Genomic DNA, 12665 nt, shown 5'->3' with positions numbered 1-12665 from the left:
GGGCGGCGCTGGCTCGGCTCGGCCCTCTCCGCGCCCTGCTGCCGCAGCCCGGCCCGGCCCGGCGGGCCTCGGCAGCCGCCCGGCGCCGCGCCCGCGGCTCCTGCGCCGCGCCCCCTGCGGAGCGCCGCCCGGCTCCCGCGCCCCCACACTCCCCCACAGCCGGCGCGCCCGGCGGGCGGAGCGAGGGCCCCCGGTGCCGGCCAATGCGGCGGCGGCGCCCGGACACGGCCCCGCTGCTGCGTGGGCCGGGTCCGCCCTGCGCCAATGGGGCGGCGGCGGGCGGGGAGCGGCGGCCCGGCACAAACGCGGGCGGCGGGCGGCAGCGCTGTGCCACCAGCTCCGTGCCACGCCGAGCACCGCGTCGGACGGCGCCCAGGGTCCCGCCGGCCTCGCCGCCTCCCGGCCGCGCCCATGAAGCTGATCGTGCCCAAGCAGCGCTGTGAGCGACGCCCGGGCGGGGGTCGGGCCGTGTGCGTTGGGGGAGGACCGCGGGCTGGGTGCGTGACACATCCCCGGACTGTGTCAGAATGCCGAAAAGAAGTAGACCTGGCAGCTGAGGGCAAAGTATTCTGACTGGGGGTAGGAGAGGGGGGGAGTGTGCTGCAAACATGATAAATTGGTAATACGTTGCCTATGGGCATCCCCTGTGGCTTTTGGTTAGTTGGTTTGTGAAGTGTTAGTGAACTGGCTCTCTGCTTCATGTTTTAAGGCTGAGTCCCAGGCATCCATATTTGTAATGTACTTAATTCTGCAAGGTTTGTTGATTAACAGTATTTTTTATTTACTAGATCATAGCCAACTTTTTACATGTCAGTACAGAGCTATTGAATTCCATGGTGAGCTCTACAAGTAGAGCAATCCCATGGAACAAGTACACTGTTCCTTTGCGCTCTCACTTCACTAGCTTTTTAAATAAAGCCAACAAATGTTTGCTGCTTTGTTACAAGTTCAGCATGTTCCAAAAGGGCAATCAAGGATGGTCAGGATGACAGCTACCCGCTGCCAAAACTTAAAAAGATGTTCCTGCTCAGTAGAAAGCAGTGTGCGTTCAGCTACTCTGGATTTTTTTTTTCTTAATTTTGAAATGAGTACTTAGAAATCTTTTCTGTGTGAGCAGAGCAAAATAGAAACAGCCTTGAAGCGCTGCACCTTTCACAGGGCTACTTACTAGCTGGTGCCTTTTCTGGCTTTTTAAATGTTTTCGCTGAGCTACACGTACCACTTTCCCTTAAAATGTTCTCTGTATTGATTCATCACATAGGGCTAACAGTATCTGTTGATAGTTAATTTGGTCTTCTATCAAATTTAACATATTGATGACCAGATCATTCTCTGTCACAAACTGGTTTTGTAGTCTTTGTCCAGCTTCACATTTTCATTCAGGAACAAAAACTGCAGAACTTTTTGATTTGGTGTGGCTGAGGGTCAGCACTTGCATATTGAACTCTTCATAATAGTAAACTGTTTTGTTTGAAGCAAAGAATAAGGTGCTTGGGGATTTGTGTAATCACTTGAATAAGGAGGAGTGAGGAATTTGGAATTTCCCTCCTATCTTGAGGGGAAAAAGAGCCCATCAGAGTAAAGAGTGTAGGTGACTAGCTATATTGTCCAAGGTCTATGACAACTGAGTCTTCAGTTGTGGGGTTTTTGGCTTTAGTGAAAAAAGCAGGTGAGGTAAGTGCTTTGTAGAACTATGTTGTGGGCAATTTCTTTGCTGAGTAAAATACCTGAATTCTTGCTGATCATATTAATTTATATGGCTTATCTTATACAAGAATAAATTTGCTATTTAGTATTAATCTTGCAGGAAAATATGGTAGTACATTGTCACCAGCTTAAAAAAATTATTAAATTATACTCAAATTCTAATGGTACTGCATAGCTTTCCACTGTATCCATCTCTAGTGAATACTATTCAGTCCCGTTTTACTGGTTTTTGTATTTAATCTTGGACTTTGCAGATGTTTGTTCTGTGCTTAAGGACACATTGCAAAATGAAGTGCAGTTGCCCCATGGCAGGTGAGACTTCAATATTGATTGTGGGATTTGCTTTGCATGGTGGAAAAGATGAGATAATTGGCATTTCCCAATATTTCAACAAATTAAACTGATCTTCCTGCAGCAATTATTCCATTAAATCCTTATAAATTATATGTTTTCTTGATTTACTTTCTATCAAAGTGAGGCAGACTTCTATATTCCCAAGTCTTCTTCCCCTCTGCGAAGGGAGGATTCCCTGTGAAACCAGTGTGCTTTGCTGATTAGCATGCAGTGAGAGAGGATCTGGGGACTAACTCTAGATCTTTTAGACTCACCCTCCTGCTGCTTCTGCTGAGAAGCTTGTCTTTGCATTGTTTTTTCCTCAGTCGAACTAGACCACTTGTCAAGGTTGTTAGGGTTATGTCAGGTTTTTGCTTCAAATCATTAGTGCAGACCCTTTGTGAGACCAGGGTTTACATTACCTTTCTGTAGCACAGCATAATGAATACAGAAGAGTGTCTGTTATGAAGCCTTATGCTGTGAGATGCTCCAGAAGAGAATAAAATACTGAAGCAGTCTGAATTCTGCAAATTTCAAAAGCCTGCTAAAGTTTTGTGTTGTTCACTTTAAATGTTATCTTTGAACAGAAGAAGGAAAGAGAGCAGTTAAATCCCTTCATCGATCCCTGTGAAGCAGCTTTGTAGCCAAGTAACTACAAAGATTTCAGCATGGCAGTTAACTAGACTGGTGCTTCACAGCATTATTCTACATCAGACACAGGGAAGAAGCCAGCTGGACATCTGAATTCTATTGCTTTTCTTAAATTAAGATAAAGCTTTGGGGTGGCTATTCCAATCAGCATCTTACATGTCACCCCAAGTCTGTTGGTACTTGTTAGGGGACAAAAAATGTGTGTTTTGAGGCGGTGTGACTGTGTACAACTAATAGGCATCATAATTGCCATGGTTAATTTCTGAACACTTGAAATTGTAGCTTCACCGCGAAGAACACTGTTGGCCAATATTTAGGTTGTTGGACCTGTGATGTTTGGCTATGGCATGGTTATGTTGTACTGCCTGAGGCCAGGTGGAAACTGTGCAAAAGCTAGGCTTTTTAATCTGTGGTGATGATAAATATGGAATGCTATTATTATATACTATATTTTAGTTAGGAGTACAAGAGTGAAAATGGTTTTGGTTTTGCTATTGTTTGACGCAGTGAAAAAGTGACACATTATCTGTTACTGAAATTTTGTCCAAGGCATTGGAATATCCCACAATCTTTTAATTTTGAAGAATTTCTTCAGTTGACACGCTGCTTAAAGTAAGTTTCCAGCTGCTTTTAGTGTAGGTGGAATTGAGGATTGCCTAAGGAATAGGACCGGTCATAACAAGCTGATTTAGTTGGTGTGTTGTTGTTCAGCTGCTTCTGAGTTAAAACTGCGTATCCACCTTACCAACAGGGTAACTTGTTTCTGACAGGAATGAGAAACTCATGCAAATCACTTCTGTCAGGCTGGGTGGGCTGGGTGCCGTTGGATCCAAAAATGAGATTCCCAATAGCTAATCAATACATCTTGTAGCTTTGCAAGTTTGGCTTTTATTTGGTTTTTAATGTTTTTTTTTTTAATGAAGCTACACAAGCTAGGTAATGACCTAGTCTCCTAGTGCTATCTTCAGAAATCAGTTTGTGGTGATATGACTATGTATGTGCAGATGATCACACCTGTTTAACAAACAGCTCTGTGCTTTTGGGCTTGAAGGTTTTTGGTTTTGTCTTTGGGGCGTTTTTCTTCCTTTCCTGGTGAGGAGGTAGACATTCAATAAGCCCTTGCAGCTGAAAATGAACTGGAAGGCTTCACCTGATATGTGTGCATGATTTATTTAGTTCTGGCCTTGTACATTTTGAAGAAACTTCCATTACGAAGTAGATATAATTAATTTTTTAAGCTACATATTCTATTTCTATTCAAAGGAAAACAAATGTTTCTGTTTTACTACATGTTTTGATTGCTCGAAAGAACTGTGTAAAATAGTTATTGCAAAATATGTTAGCTCTTATCAGCTTTTCTAATAAACAGCTTTCAGAAGCTGTGAGGATACTATCACATCTTACGTATGTCTCTTGTTTTGATTTTTTTTTTCCTGTTACTAATTTTGGCATGCTCTCGCCTCTTCCAGTCCCAATTAAAACAGGAAGTTCTTAGATCGTTGAAGTGTCAAGCAATGCAAATGGAATAATAATGAAAAATCTAAATTCAGTAATAGGATTTAATCATATGTGCATCCAGGAAGAAAAGCTAAACCTAGGATTTTTCATCAGAGATATTTATGACTAAGATATCAAAGAATTGATACCACTATTCAAATTATTGATAAAACATTGAGATACTGTACCTGTATTTGAGGGAACAGAGGTCTTGTAAGAGAGATGCACAAGCTGAAATTGTTTTGGCAAAAGAAGAATCCACAAATCAGCCATGAATAAATCTAGGAACCAGGTAGAAAGAAGAAAGTTCTAACCAACAGAATTCAGGCACAATCTCTTTCTAAAGGTTGAAGAGTAAAAAGACTCTGCTAACTTTATGTGGTGGTGGTTTAAGCATGTGAAAAGGATTACCCTTGGTTGTCCTCTTTAATGGGGGGAAATGTTACTCAGTGACCCAGGAGTTCCTTTCTTTCTTGAAAGGAACTGCCCCTGAGCTCTTGTCCGTGGGAGCAGGTTGTGATTTGATATTTACTCTTCACACCTAGTTTGATTCTAAAAATCAAATGTGTTCAATTCTGAATGTAATAATGTCTTACAGGAATAGTCTTATGGGTTCATACATTTCAAGGTCTGTGCAGAAACTAGGTTAAATGTATCATAGAATTTATGAGTGAACCTTTCCCCCAGATAGCACAGCTGCTGGTGCGCATCAGGTTACCTAATTATGCAATGCTGTAGATACCTTCTGTTTGCATTGTCACATGCTTCTGCAGCTAAACTTTGGAGTAATGGAGATTTTTATCTCAAGATAACAAACTGGTAAGTAGTTGGTACAGTTTAACGTAAAGAGAATTAATTTTCTTAAGATAAGTGGGGTCTTTGATTTATGTTAGGCTTTTAAGAATGCATGATTCGTCTTGATGCTTCTGTGTCAGTTCTATGGGGCCTACAACTAGGTTTTATATGTTGTTATTTTTTTGACTGCTGTGTAGTAATACAGTAGAATAGTTCTGTTTTCTCCACAATAATAGATTGCATTGATCCAATAGGTGTATTGCGTACTGATTGCTGAGAAGAGAGAAATCAGTTCATAACAGTCTTATCAGACTAATTTAGTTAAGTGCATTTTTTACCCTGTGAAACCATTTTTGCAACATATCCAGTGTCTTCCTTTTTCATAGTAAATCACGCTATTTTGAATAACTGTTATCAGCCTAAGATGTGGATGAGATAGATTTCGCTTTCCCTTCCTTGCTTTCCTGGCTTCTAATAACTCAAGAAACTGGACATTTATTCAGGTTATCAATGAAGTGCTGGGCTTCCAGTTTAAACAAAAAAAACAAACAACAAAAAGAAAAAACCTCCACAGTTTTCCTCCCATTTTCCCTCCAGTCTGTGGAGACTATATCTGTGCAAATACCTTTCTTTCTTCATACATCCTGGTTGTAGCAATGAGGGCCCTAATGATTTTGGTGGCCTCTGTGTGGTCTTACTCCCTGTATTCGGGGAGGCAGCAAAACCCAGGAGCACCTTGCAGTCTGCATGCATGCTCCCATTAGCACCACATTCAGTGGCCTCAGGGAGGTCGAGGTGTATAGGTACCAGCTAAGGTGGGTTATCTAAAAATACTGAAAAGAACTGATGGCGCTTCAGTGGTGCATTTTGTTTTGGAACATACTGGTAGTAACAGAAGATACAGTGCATAGTTTTTTTAAAGTTATCACTGGAATACAGAAGTGTTTCTACTGTCACTCCAGTTGTACAGCAGTTGCGTGAATTTCAGTGGGACTTGTCAGAAACTTTGGGACTTGGGTTTTGGCCTAATTGGTCAACGAGTCAAAATTGCAAATGATTTCAACAGATAGCTGGTGTTAGAAGCTGTGAAGAAAACTAAGCTGCTGTTCTGTGTAACTGAAGTATGGGTTGTTGTGGACTGCTCTTGTGCTCTTTGTGTTGAAACTGTTGCTGTTCTAAGAGCAAAGTTCTTTCTGTAGCTCTCTGTTTGGCTTACAACAAAATGAAAGGAGCTTAGATTCACAGAGAGAATGAACTAAAAAAAGAAAGTGTCTTTGGTATTTCTGCTTGCTTTTTAAATGTGAGCATTATGTGTACTTATCCTAAGAACTATACAGACATGAAATAACTTCATAGTTATTTTCTATGGTACTTACTCTTTGTTAGTGATTTAGTTAAGACTCCTGAAAATGTTAGGATATAAAAGTGAATGTCTTGGCAGTCATTTATGGACAACTCTCAGCTGTTAGTACTTAACACTTTTATTGCTGGAATTGTTTGATAGCAGAGTGGAATGCTTCTGCCCTCTCGTAAAGTTTAAATCTACACTGTAGCTTTAAAGCAAGTGTTGGCGCAGGTATATTGTAGCAGATTTTATGCCCTTAATATAGAATATTGGAAGTTGGCTTACACTTAGCTACAGGCTGGCTGTGTATTGCACACTCCAACCATGCTGCTTTTACAGTTAAACTTCCTGCGTGCCTACTTAAGATACATCCAAGGAGGAGACTTACTGTTCCAGTGGGACAGGTGATTAAAGTTCTCAGTAACTCAAAGATCTGTGTAAATCACTAATGGGATTGGTGTCCTGAGTTCCACTGCATTGTGGTGTTGTAAAGTGTGGATCAGACCACTTTTGCATAAATACTTACCTTGTACTTCCAAAACTGTTTTGAGTTACAGGACATTTTTTTCCTCTTCAAAATAAAGCCTATTTTAAAAACACTTGTTTTGAATTCTTCCCATTTCAGGGAGGTCTTATGCATTTGTATAGAATGTATCTTCCCAAACCTCACATTAGGCTTCATTTCAGTGTCTTTGCGTCTTGTAGCTTGTAGGGCATGGAAGAAGAAATTAGGCTTTACAACAGGTACAGTAGCTGCTCCTAGAAAAACTGAGCTCTAAGCAGGCTGCTTTGTGGGACTTCATGCATGCCTTTTCCTTAGGGAAAGTGGGGAGCAACTGGTGATTCAATTATTTGGCATATAGCAATGGAGCAAAATAAGTGTTAAACATCTGATGTCTAAGGATTGGTTTGGGAGAGGAGGGTATATTAATTGTGAAATTTAGACTTTTGAATTATTCAGCCAGACAGGAATGGTGCCAAGACCCTTGTGGTAAGAAGAATCCAAGCTCCTTTCAGCTTGAAGTTGAGTAACCTAATACTGATCTGTGACTACGCGAGGAAGAACAGTGTGATCAGTACCTCCTGTACTTATTAAAAATCTTTGTCCCAACTTGTTTACACTTGGGTTCACTGGCAGAAAAATCAGTAATGCATGTAGTATCCATGGTTTGGAGTTTGTATCGATGCTAAATGGGATGCCGCAGTTGGTAGAATAACATTTCAAGCAAGCCTGCCTGATTCTCCCTAAAAAGCCAGGGGGCAACTGTGTGACTGCTGTTTTAGAAATGTCTTAGATGTTAACCACATACTTGGTATGTTTAATTTAATTTCTCCAGGAAACGTTACTAGCTGCCGCCTCCTGCAGTACCTGTGTATAGGTGTTGTAGTCTTGCTTCTTGGAGCTTATAAAGTTACCTGGCTTACTATTTAAAATGCATGGGTGTATATAAGCAGAGCAGGCAGACCAGGCTGGTTCAGTTAGTATCTTCTGTCTGCATGTTATACATAGTCATTTTGCTATTAACAGAACAGAGGCTTTAGTAGATGTAGGCTTCCTGTGACTATATATATATATATATATATACACACACACACATGCACAAAGAAGCAAATAGTGGCATTTCTTGTATAATTGTATAATTGGCTAACATATGTACCAGCAAAGGGAGTCTGTGCTCAAATAAGAAAAGGACTGACAGTAGTAAATATTTGACTTAAACCAGCTCATTGTCTTTCTGCTAATGCAGGTGATGTAGTTCCAACAGACCTGGTAGTTCTGGTGGGTTGAAGTCTGGAGACTCCCAGCATAATGAGAGAGTTACGTATTACTTCTCTACAGACAGAACCTTGTAACTGGGAATTCCAGCTGGGCTTGGAAAGGCAGTTGTAGATGTTACGCAGTAGGAATGTGACTTGAGAAATCTTGTTCTCCTATTTGGTTGTTTCTTCTTCCACCCCTCTTTAGTCTATTTTAAGAATTGGTGCTGGCAGTCAGATTGGGTGAAATGCAGTAAATGTGCTCTGTCAAGAGTTGCTGACTGAAGAGTAAAATGTTTCCCTGGGAAAAAAATATTTTTCCTTTATTAAAACCTGCTTCTCCATAGAAGACTATTTTGAGATTATTTTTTTGTAATTGAGGCTTTATGAAGTCTTAACTTGTAGAGATGTTTTAATACATGTTAACTGGATATATAAGTGACCACCAGCTTTCAGGAGCAGATGTTGCTACTGTGACTGCACTGAATTGTGTCATTCAGCAAATGTTGTAAGTGATGGCTAACCTGTATATTTGTAGTGACTTTCTCTTTCTTCCTCCCCAACCCCCTTGTCCTTAGCGTTTCCATGGTTCGGAATGGATATCGGTGGAACACTGGTTAAACTGGTCTACTTCGAACCTAAGGACATTACAGCAGAAGAGGAACAGGAGGAGGTGGAAAACCTGAAAAGCATTAGGAAATACTTGACCTCCAATACAGCCTATGGTAAAACTGGCATTCGTGATGTCCATCTTGAACTGAAAAATTTGACTATGTGTGGACGCAAAGGAAACCTGCACTTCATCCGCTTTCCCAGTTGTGCCATGCACAGGTTCATACAGATGGGTAGTGAAAAGAACTTCTCCAGTTTGCACACTACGCTTTGTGCTACAGGAGGTGGAGCTTACAAGTTTGAGGAGGACTTTAGAATGGTATGTGAACAATTAGTATGGGTTCAGTGGGAAGCACTTTGGTAAAACATCAGGGGAGTCCTTCTATTAAAACTTGAAGAGAAAATTACGGGTTTTGTCCATCCTAACTGGTTAAGACTACCAGAATCAGCTTGTTTGTTAATTGGAATTACTGAGAACATGCCAGGGGCCGGGGAGGGTACTCTACTTGCTGAGTGTTCTACTGAAGTATTACTGTGCAGGATGTCTTCAGAAAATGGGGGATTTTAGAGTACAAATGTGATGATCAGATGCTTCATAAACAACTGAGGGTGTGTTATGACAACCCAGAAGCCTGAGACTACAGGTACTCATCTTGCAAACTGGCTATCTATTGGAAAACCAGAAATTAAACTATACAGGCTGGAGATTAGATTCAGGTTCCCTTTTGTATTAATCTTCAAGCAGACTTAAGTCAAGAGTCTGTAAGACCAAGTGTGGGACAGGAGGAGAAACGGTGTATGGAAACATGACAGTAGCAGCTACCTTTTGATTTCAGTTCTGGGAGTACATCATGTGAAGCAGGGCAGTTCAAGAGGTGACTAGGTCCCAGATACCTTAGCATTTAAAAATAACCTCTGCAGGGAGCTCTGGAAGCTCATATAGATCTGAATTTGTAGATCTGCTGTTTGTATAAACTTCAGCAATAGTCCTGGCTCCCAGATGGGTGCACTGCAAAAACTGATTGGCAACGGAGGCAGAGCATGCTGTTGTACAAACTGCGTTAGAAAGAAACAGTCATTTGGGAGGCAGTTGCCTGTTACGTATGTGTCTCTACTGGGACCTATCTCTGTTTTTCTGGAAAAGAATGATTAGTCTGCCTGTACCAGAGCAGCCTGACTAAAATTAATGTTATTGACTTGGCAGGCAGGTCTGACTGTCCCTAGCTTTTGAGCTGTTCTTGAGGGTAGGGGATGGTTGCTGGGTGTGACAGGTTAGATCAGTTGCTCCTCTGTCTCTGCTTCAGTCTAGGGAGCTATCGTACTGATTTACCAACTGCCGTTGACAGCAGTCCTTGGCTTTGTGTGCTTCATTTTTAACTCCAAGCATCCATTCCTGCAGTACAAGACATTTTTCCGTTGTAAATACCCCTCACCTACCAGATGACCAAGATCCTAAGAGGGAAAAAGGATGTTTTAAGAGATCAACATAAATTCCAGCTGTGATACTGTTCTGCAGTCATTTTTTAGTGAACGCTGGACATGGAAGCAGCTAGTCTCATGAAGGACTATCAAGTTTCTGAATTGCTGTAGTAGTCCACTACCAGTGCCAGACTTCTTGTCCTTTAGGCTGATTACAAGTCCCTTATGTGTTAGGGCCTGATGATAAGAGAGTCCTCAAAAGTTTTGGTTTGTCTCGCATAATGTAAGGGTGTTGGCACCACAGTAGGAGGTGAGTTCTAGTGCTAGTCAGTATGGCCTCATTTCAGGTTTTTGAGTGTCCTTCCACGTGTTCATGGGATGATTCATTCTCTAGTGACAATGGGAGGTCACTTTGGGACTTTATGAAGAGGCTGACTGTCCATTTGGAATGCTCAGTGTTCCCAACTTCATCTCTCCTGCATCATGTAATAGCAGCTAGAGTTGCTTACTTAATAGGGAAGTTCACGTCCCTCACTCCCACAGCTGTTCATTTGAACTGGAAGTTACCTGGTGGCTATCACAGCTAGGCATTTCTCTCTGTAGTTTTGGCTTTATCTAGTGTAAACATGCAATTGGCAGTGAAGGACCAGTCTCTGTCATCTCATTTGCAATGCAGTCAATGTAGCACGGGAAGCCACGGCTGAAGTTTGGGCTGTTTTGCTAGTTATTGTACAAAAATATGAGGTCACATAGCAAGTTACTGGTGGACTTAGGCATGAAATCCCACCTCTCTGCAGTGTTAATTAACATTCTGTGTGCTGCAATACTCACAGGTAGTTTAAGAAAAACACTGTAAAGGCTGGTGCAGTGTTTTGTAGCATTGAGCAACTGGTGAAGTGCACTTACACCTGAGAGCGCTTTGGACACCTTCTTACAGCTATCCATTTCCACACCTTCCTTTACAGCAAGTATTTCTTGGCTCAAGCTGTAACAGCCATAGAGTATTAAAGAAGCAAATACTATTCATTACATGAAGGTTTACTTGCTTAATCTCTCTTGAAGGGCTGAGTGTCCTCGGTAATGGCACTTAAATTATCACACTTCATCAGCTGTTGTAACAGCAGCTGGCTACCTCAGTGTGTTATGCTGACTGTAAATTGACATTGGACAACAGCTTCAGGATTGCTCTCTCAAAGGATTGAAATACCTGTTTCAAATATTTGATCACTCTAATGCACCTGTAGAAGTAGAGAGCATGTCATCAAAATCCTGCTGTTGCAAGATCCCATATTGTATAATGTCTTATATGGAGGAGGCTTTAAATGTTTCTGTTACTTAGAAGCAATATGGAAAAAACTAAAGTAAGTTTGTGAATGTTGTTAATTTCGTAAAAAAATCTGGCTAAACACTAGGAACCTGATATAGATAACATGCTTTTGTTCTGTTTATTTCCCTGTGTACATGCATTTAAGTTACTTGTCTCTCATGGTATTTCTAAATGCTTATGGGACTTTGAGGATTGCATAGATTTAGGACAAAAGATCCCACATATTGCAAAACAGCATTCAAATCCCAAAGAAGGAATCCTTCTAAGATTACAGCTTTTTCTCCTTAAAATAGACAAGCAAACACCCTCTTGTTAATTGCCTGTTCCAGTGTCTTAATTTTGAATCCCTAAATGAGTTAAATACATTTGATCTAGACATCTCTTCTGCTTTTGTATATTATAAAATAAAATTGGGAGGCTTCTATTCACCTTAAGCCTGTCTTCTGTGCCATAGAGAGGCAACTAAATCTACAAAGCTAGCTAGGTTTAGCAAGGTTTAGCTATCTGACCTCCCTCTCGTGTGATCTACAATGTTGGATGGGAGGAGACATGGAAGAGTCCCCATGAACTGCTTGGTGACTGATGGCAATAGCAGTAGCCTGGCAAATCATTTGATTCATTCTTAAAATCTGAATGCTTCCCCTAGAAGCAGGAAAACTGACTCTATTCATTAATCTAGACTGCAGAAATAATTTTACCAACCATATGGTTATACTTAATGCTCATTGAAGAGCATCAGTAAATAATTCACTAAAAGGACTGTTTCCAGCTTAGGGGGTGTGTTTCTTGTTCTTGTTTTTTGTTCTTTGTATTTTACCCCCTTTCCAAATTACTGGTCTTTATGGCTGGCTGACTTTATTTTCAGGCATGGATGAATCTGTTGCCGAACTTCACTGATAATCTTCGCTCCTTTCCTCAACTACATTCTGTCACCTCCCATTCTGGAAATTCTCAAGTAATGTCACTTCTGTAAAAGTAAGGAGTACATAGACTGACTTGCTTGTGTATCTGTAACATAAAACTCTCTGTATTCTGTGACTCCTCCATGATAGCCCATGCACATTACTTGCACAAAAGTATGCTGTTAATGTAATGAGGAATAAATTCCTTGGTTGTCGCTTAGTTTTTTTAAAGCAACTCAAGGTAAAGGATACATAGGGAATGAGGAAAGAAAGGATTATTCAGATCTTTTTATGAAGCCTGCTCTATTGTAAAATTCCT

At 41.1% G+C, this 12665-nt stretch overlaps 1 protein-coding gene across 9 annotated transcripts in view; it reads left to right on the top strand.

The window, feature by feature from the left end:
- PANK1 (pantothenate kinase 1) overlaps nt 1-12665 on the top strand; it is a 48093-nt gene that overhangs the window by 20710 nt on the left and 14718 nt on the right. For 8 of the 9 annotated variants that reach the window (XM_080401678.1, XM_080401677.1, XM_080401675.1 and 5 more), the window contains one exon: nt 8665-9017. In XM_080401678.1, coding sequence (XP_080257804.1) covers nt 8665-9017 — 353 coding nt within the window. Of the gene's footprint in view, nt 1-143; nt 440-8664; nt 9018-12665 lie in introns of those variants that run through there. The other variant, XM_080401674.1, reaches the window with a different exon arrangement.

This window comes from Falco punctatus, assembly GCF_963210335.1.
Source record: "Falco punctatus genome assembly, chromosome: 9".
NCBI lineage: Eukaryota > Metazoa > Chordata > Aves > Falconiformes > Falconidae > Falco > Falco punctatus.
Note: the sequence above shows the minus strand (reverse complement) of the source record. Positions and strands in the feature narration are given on the sequence as shown.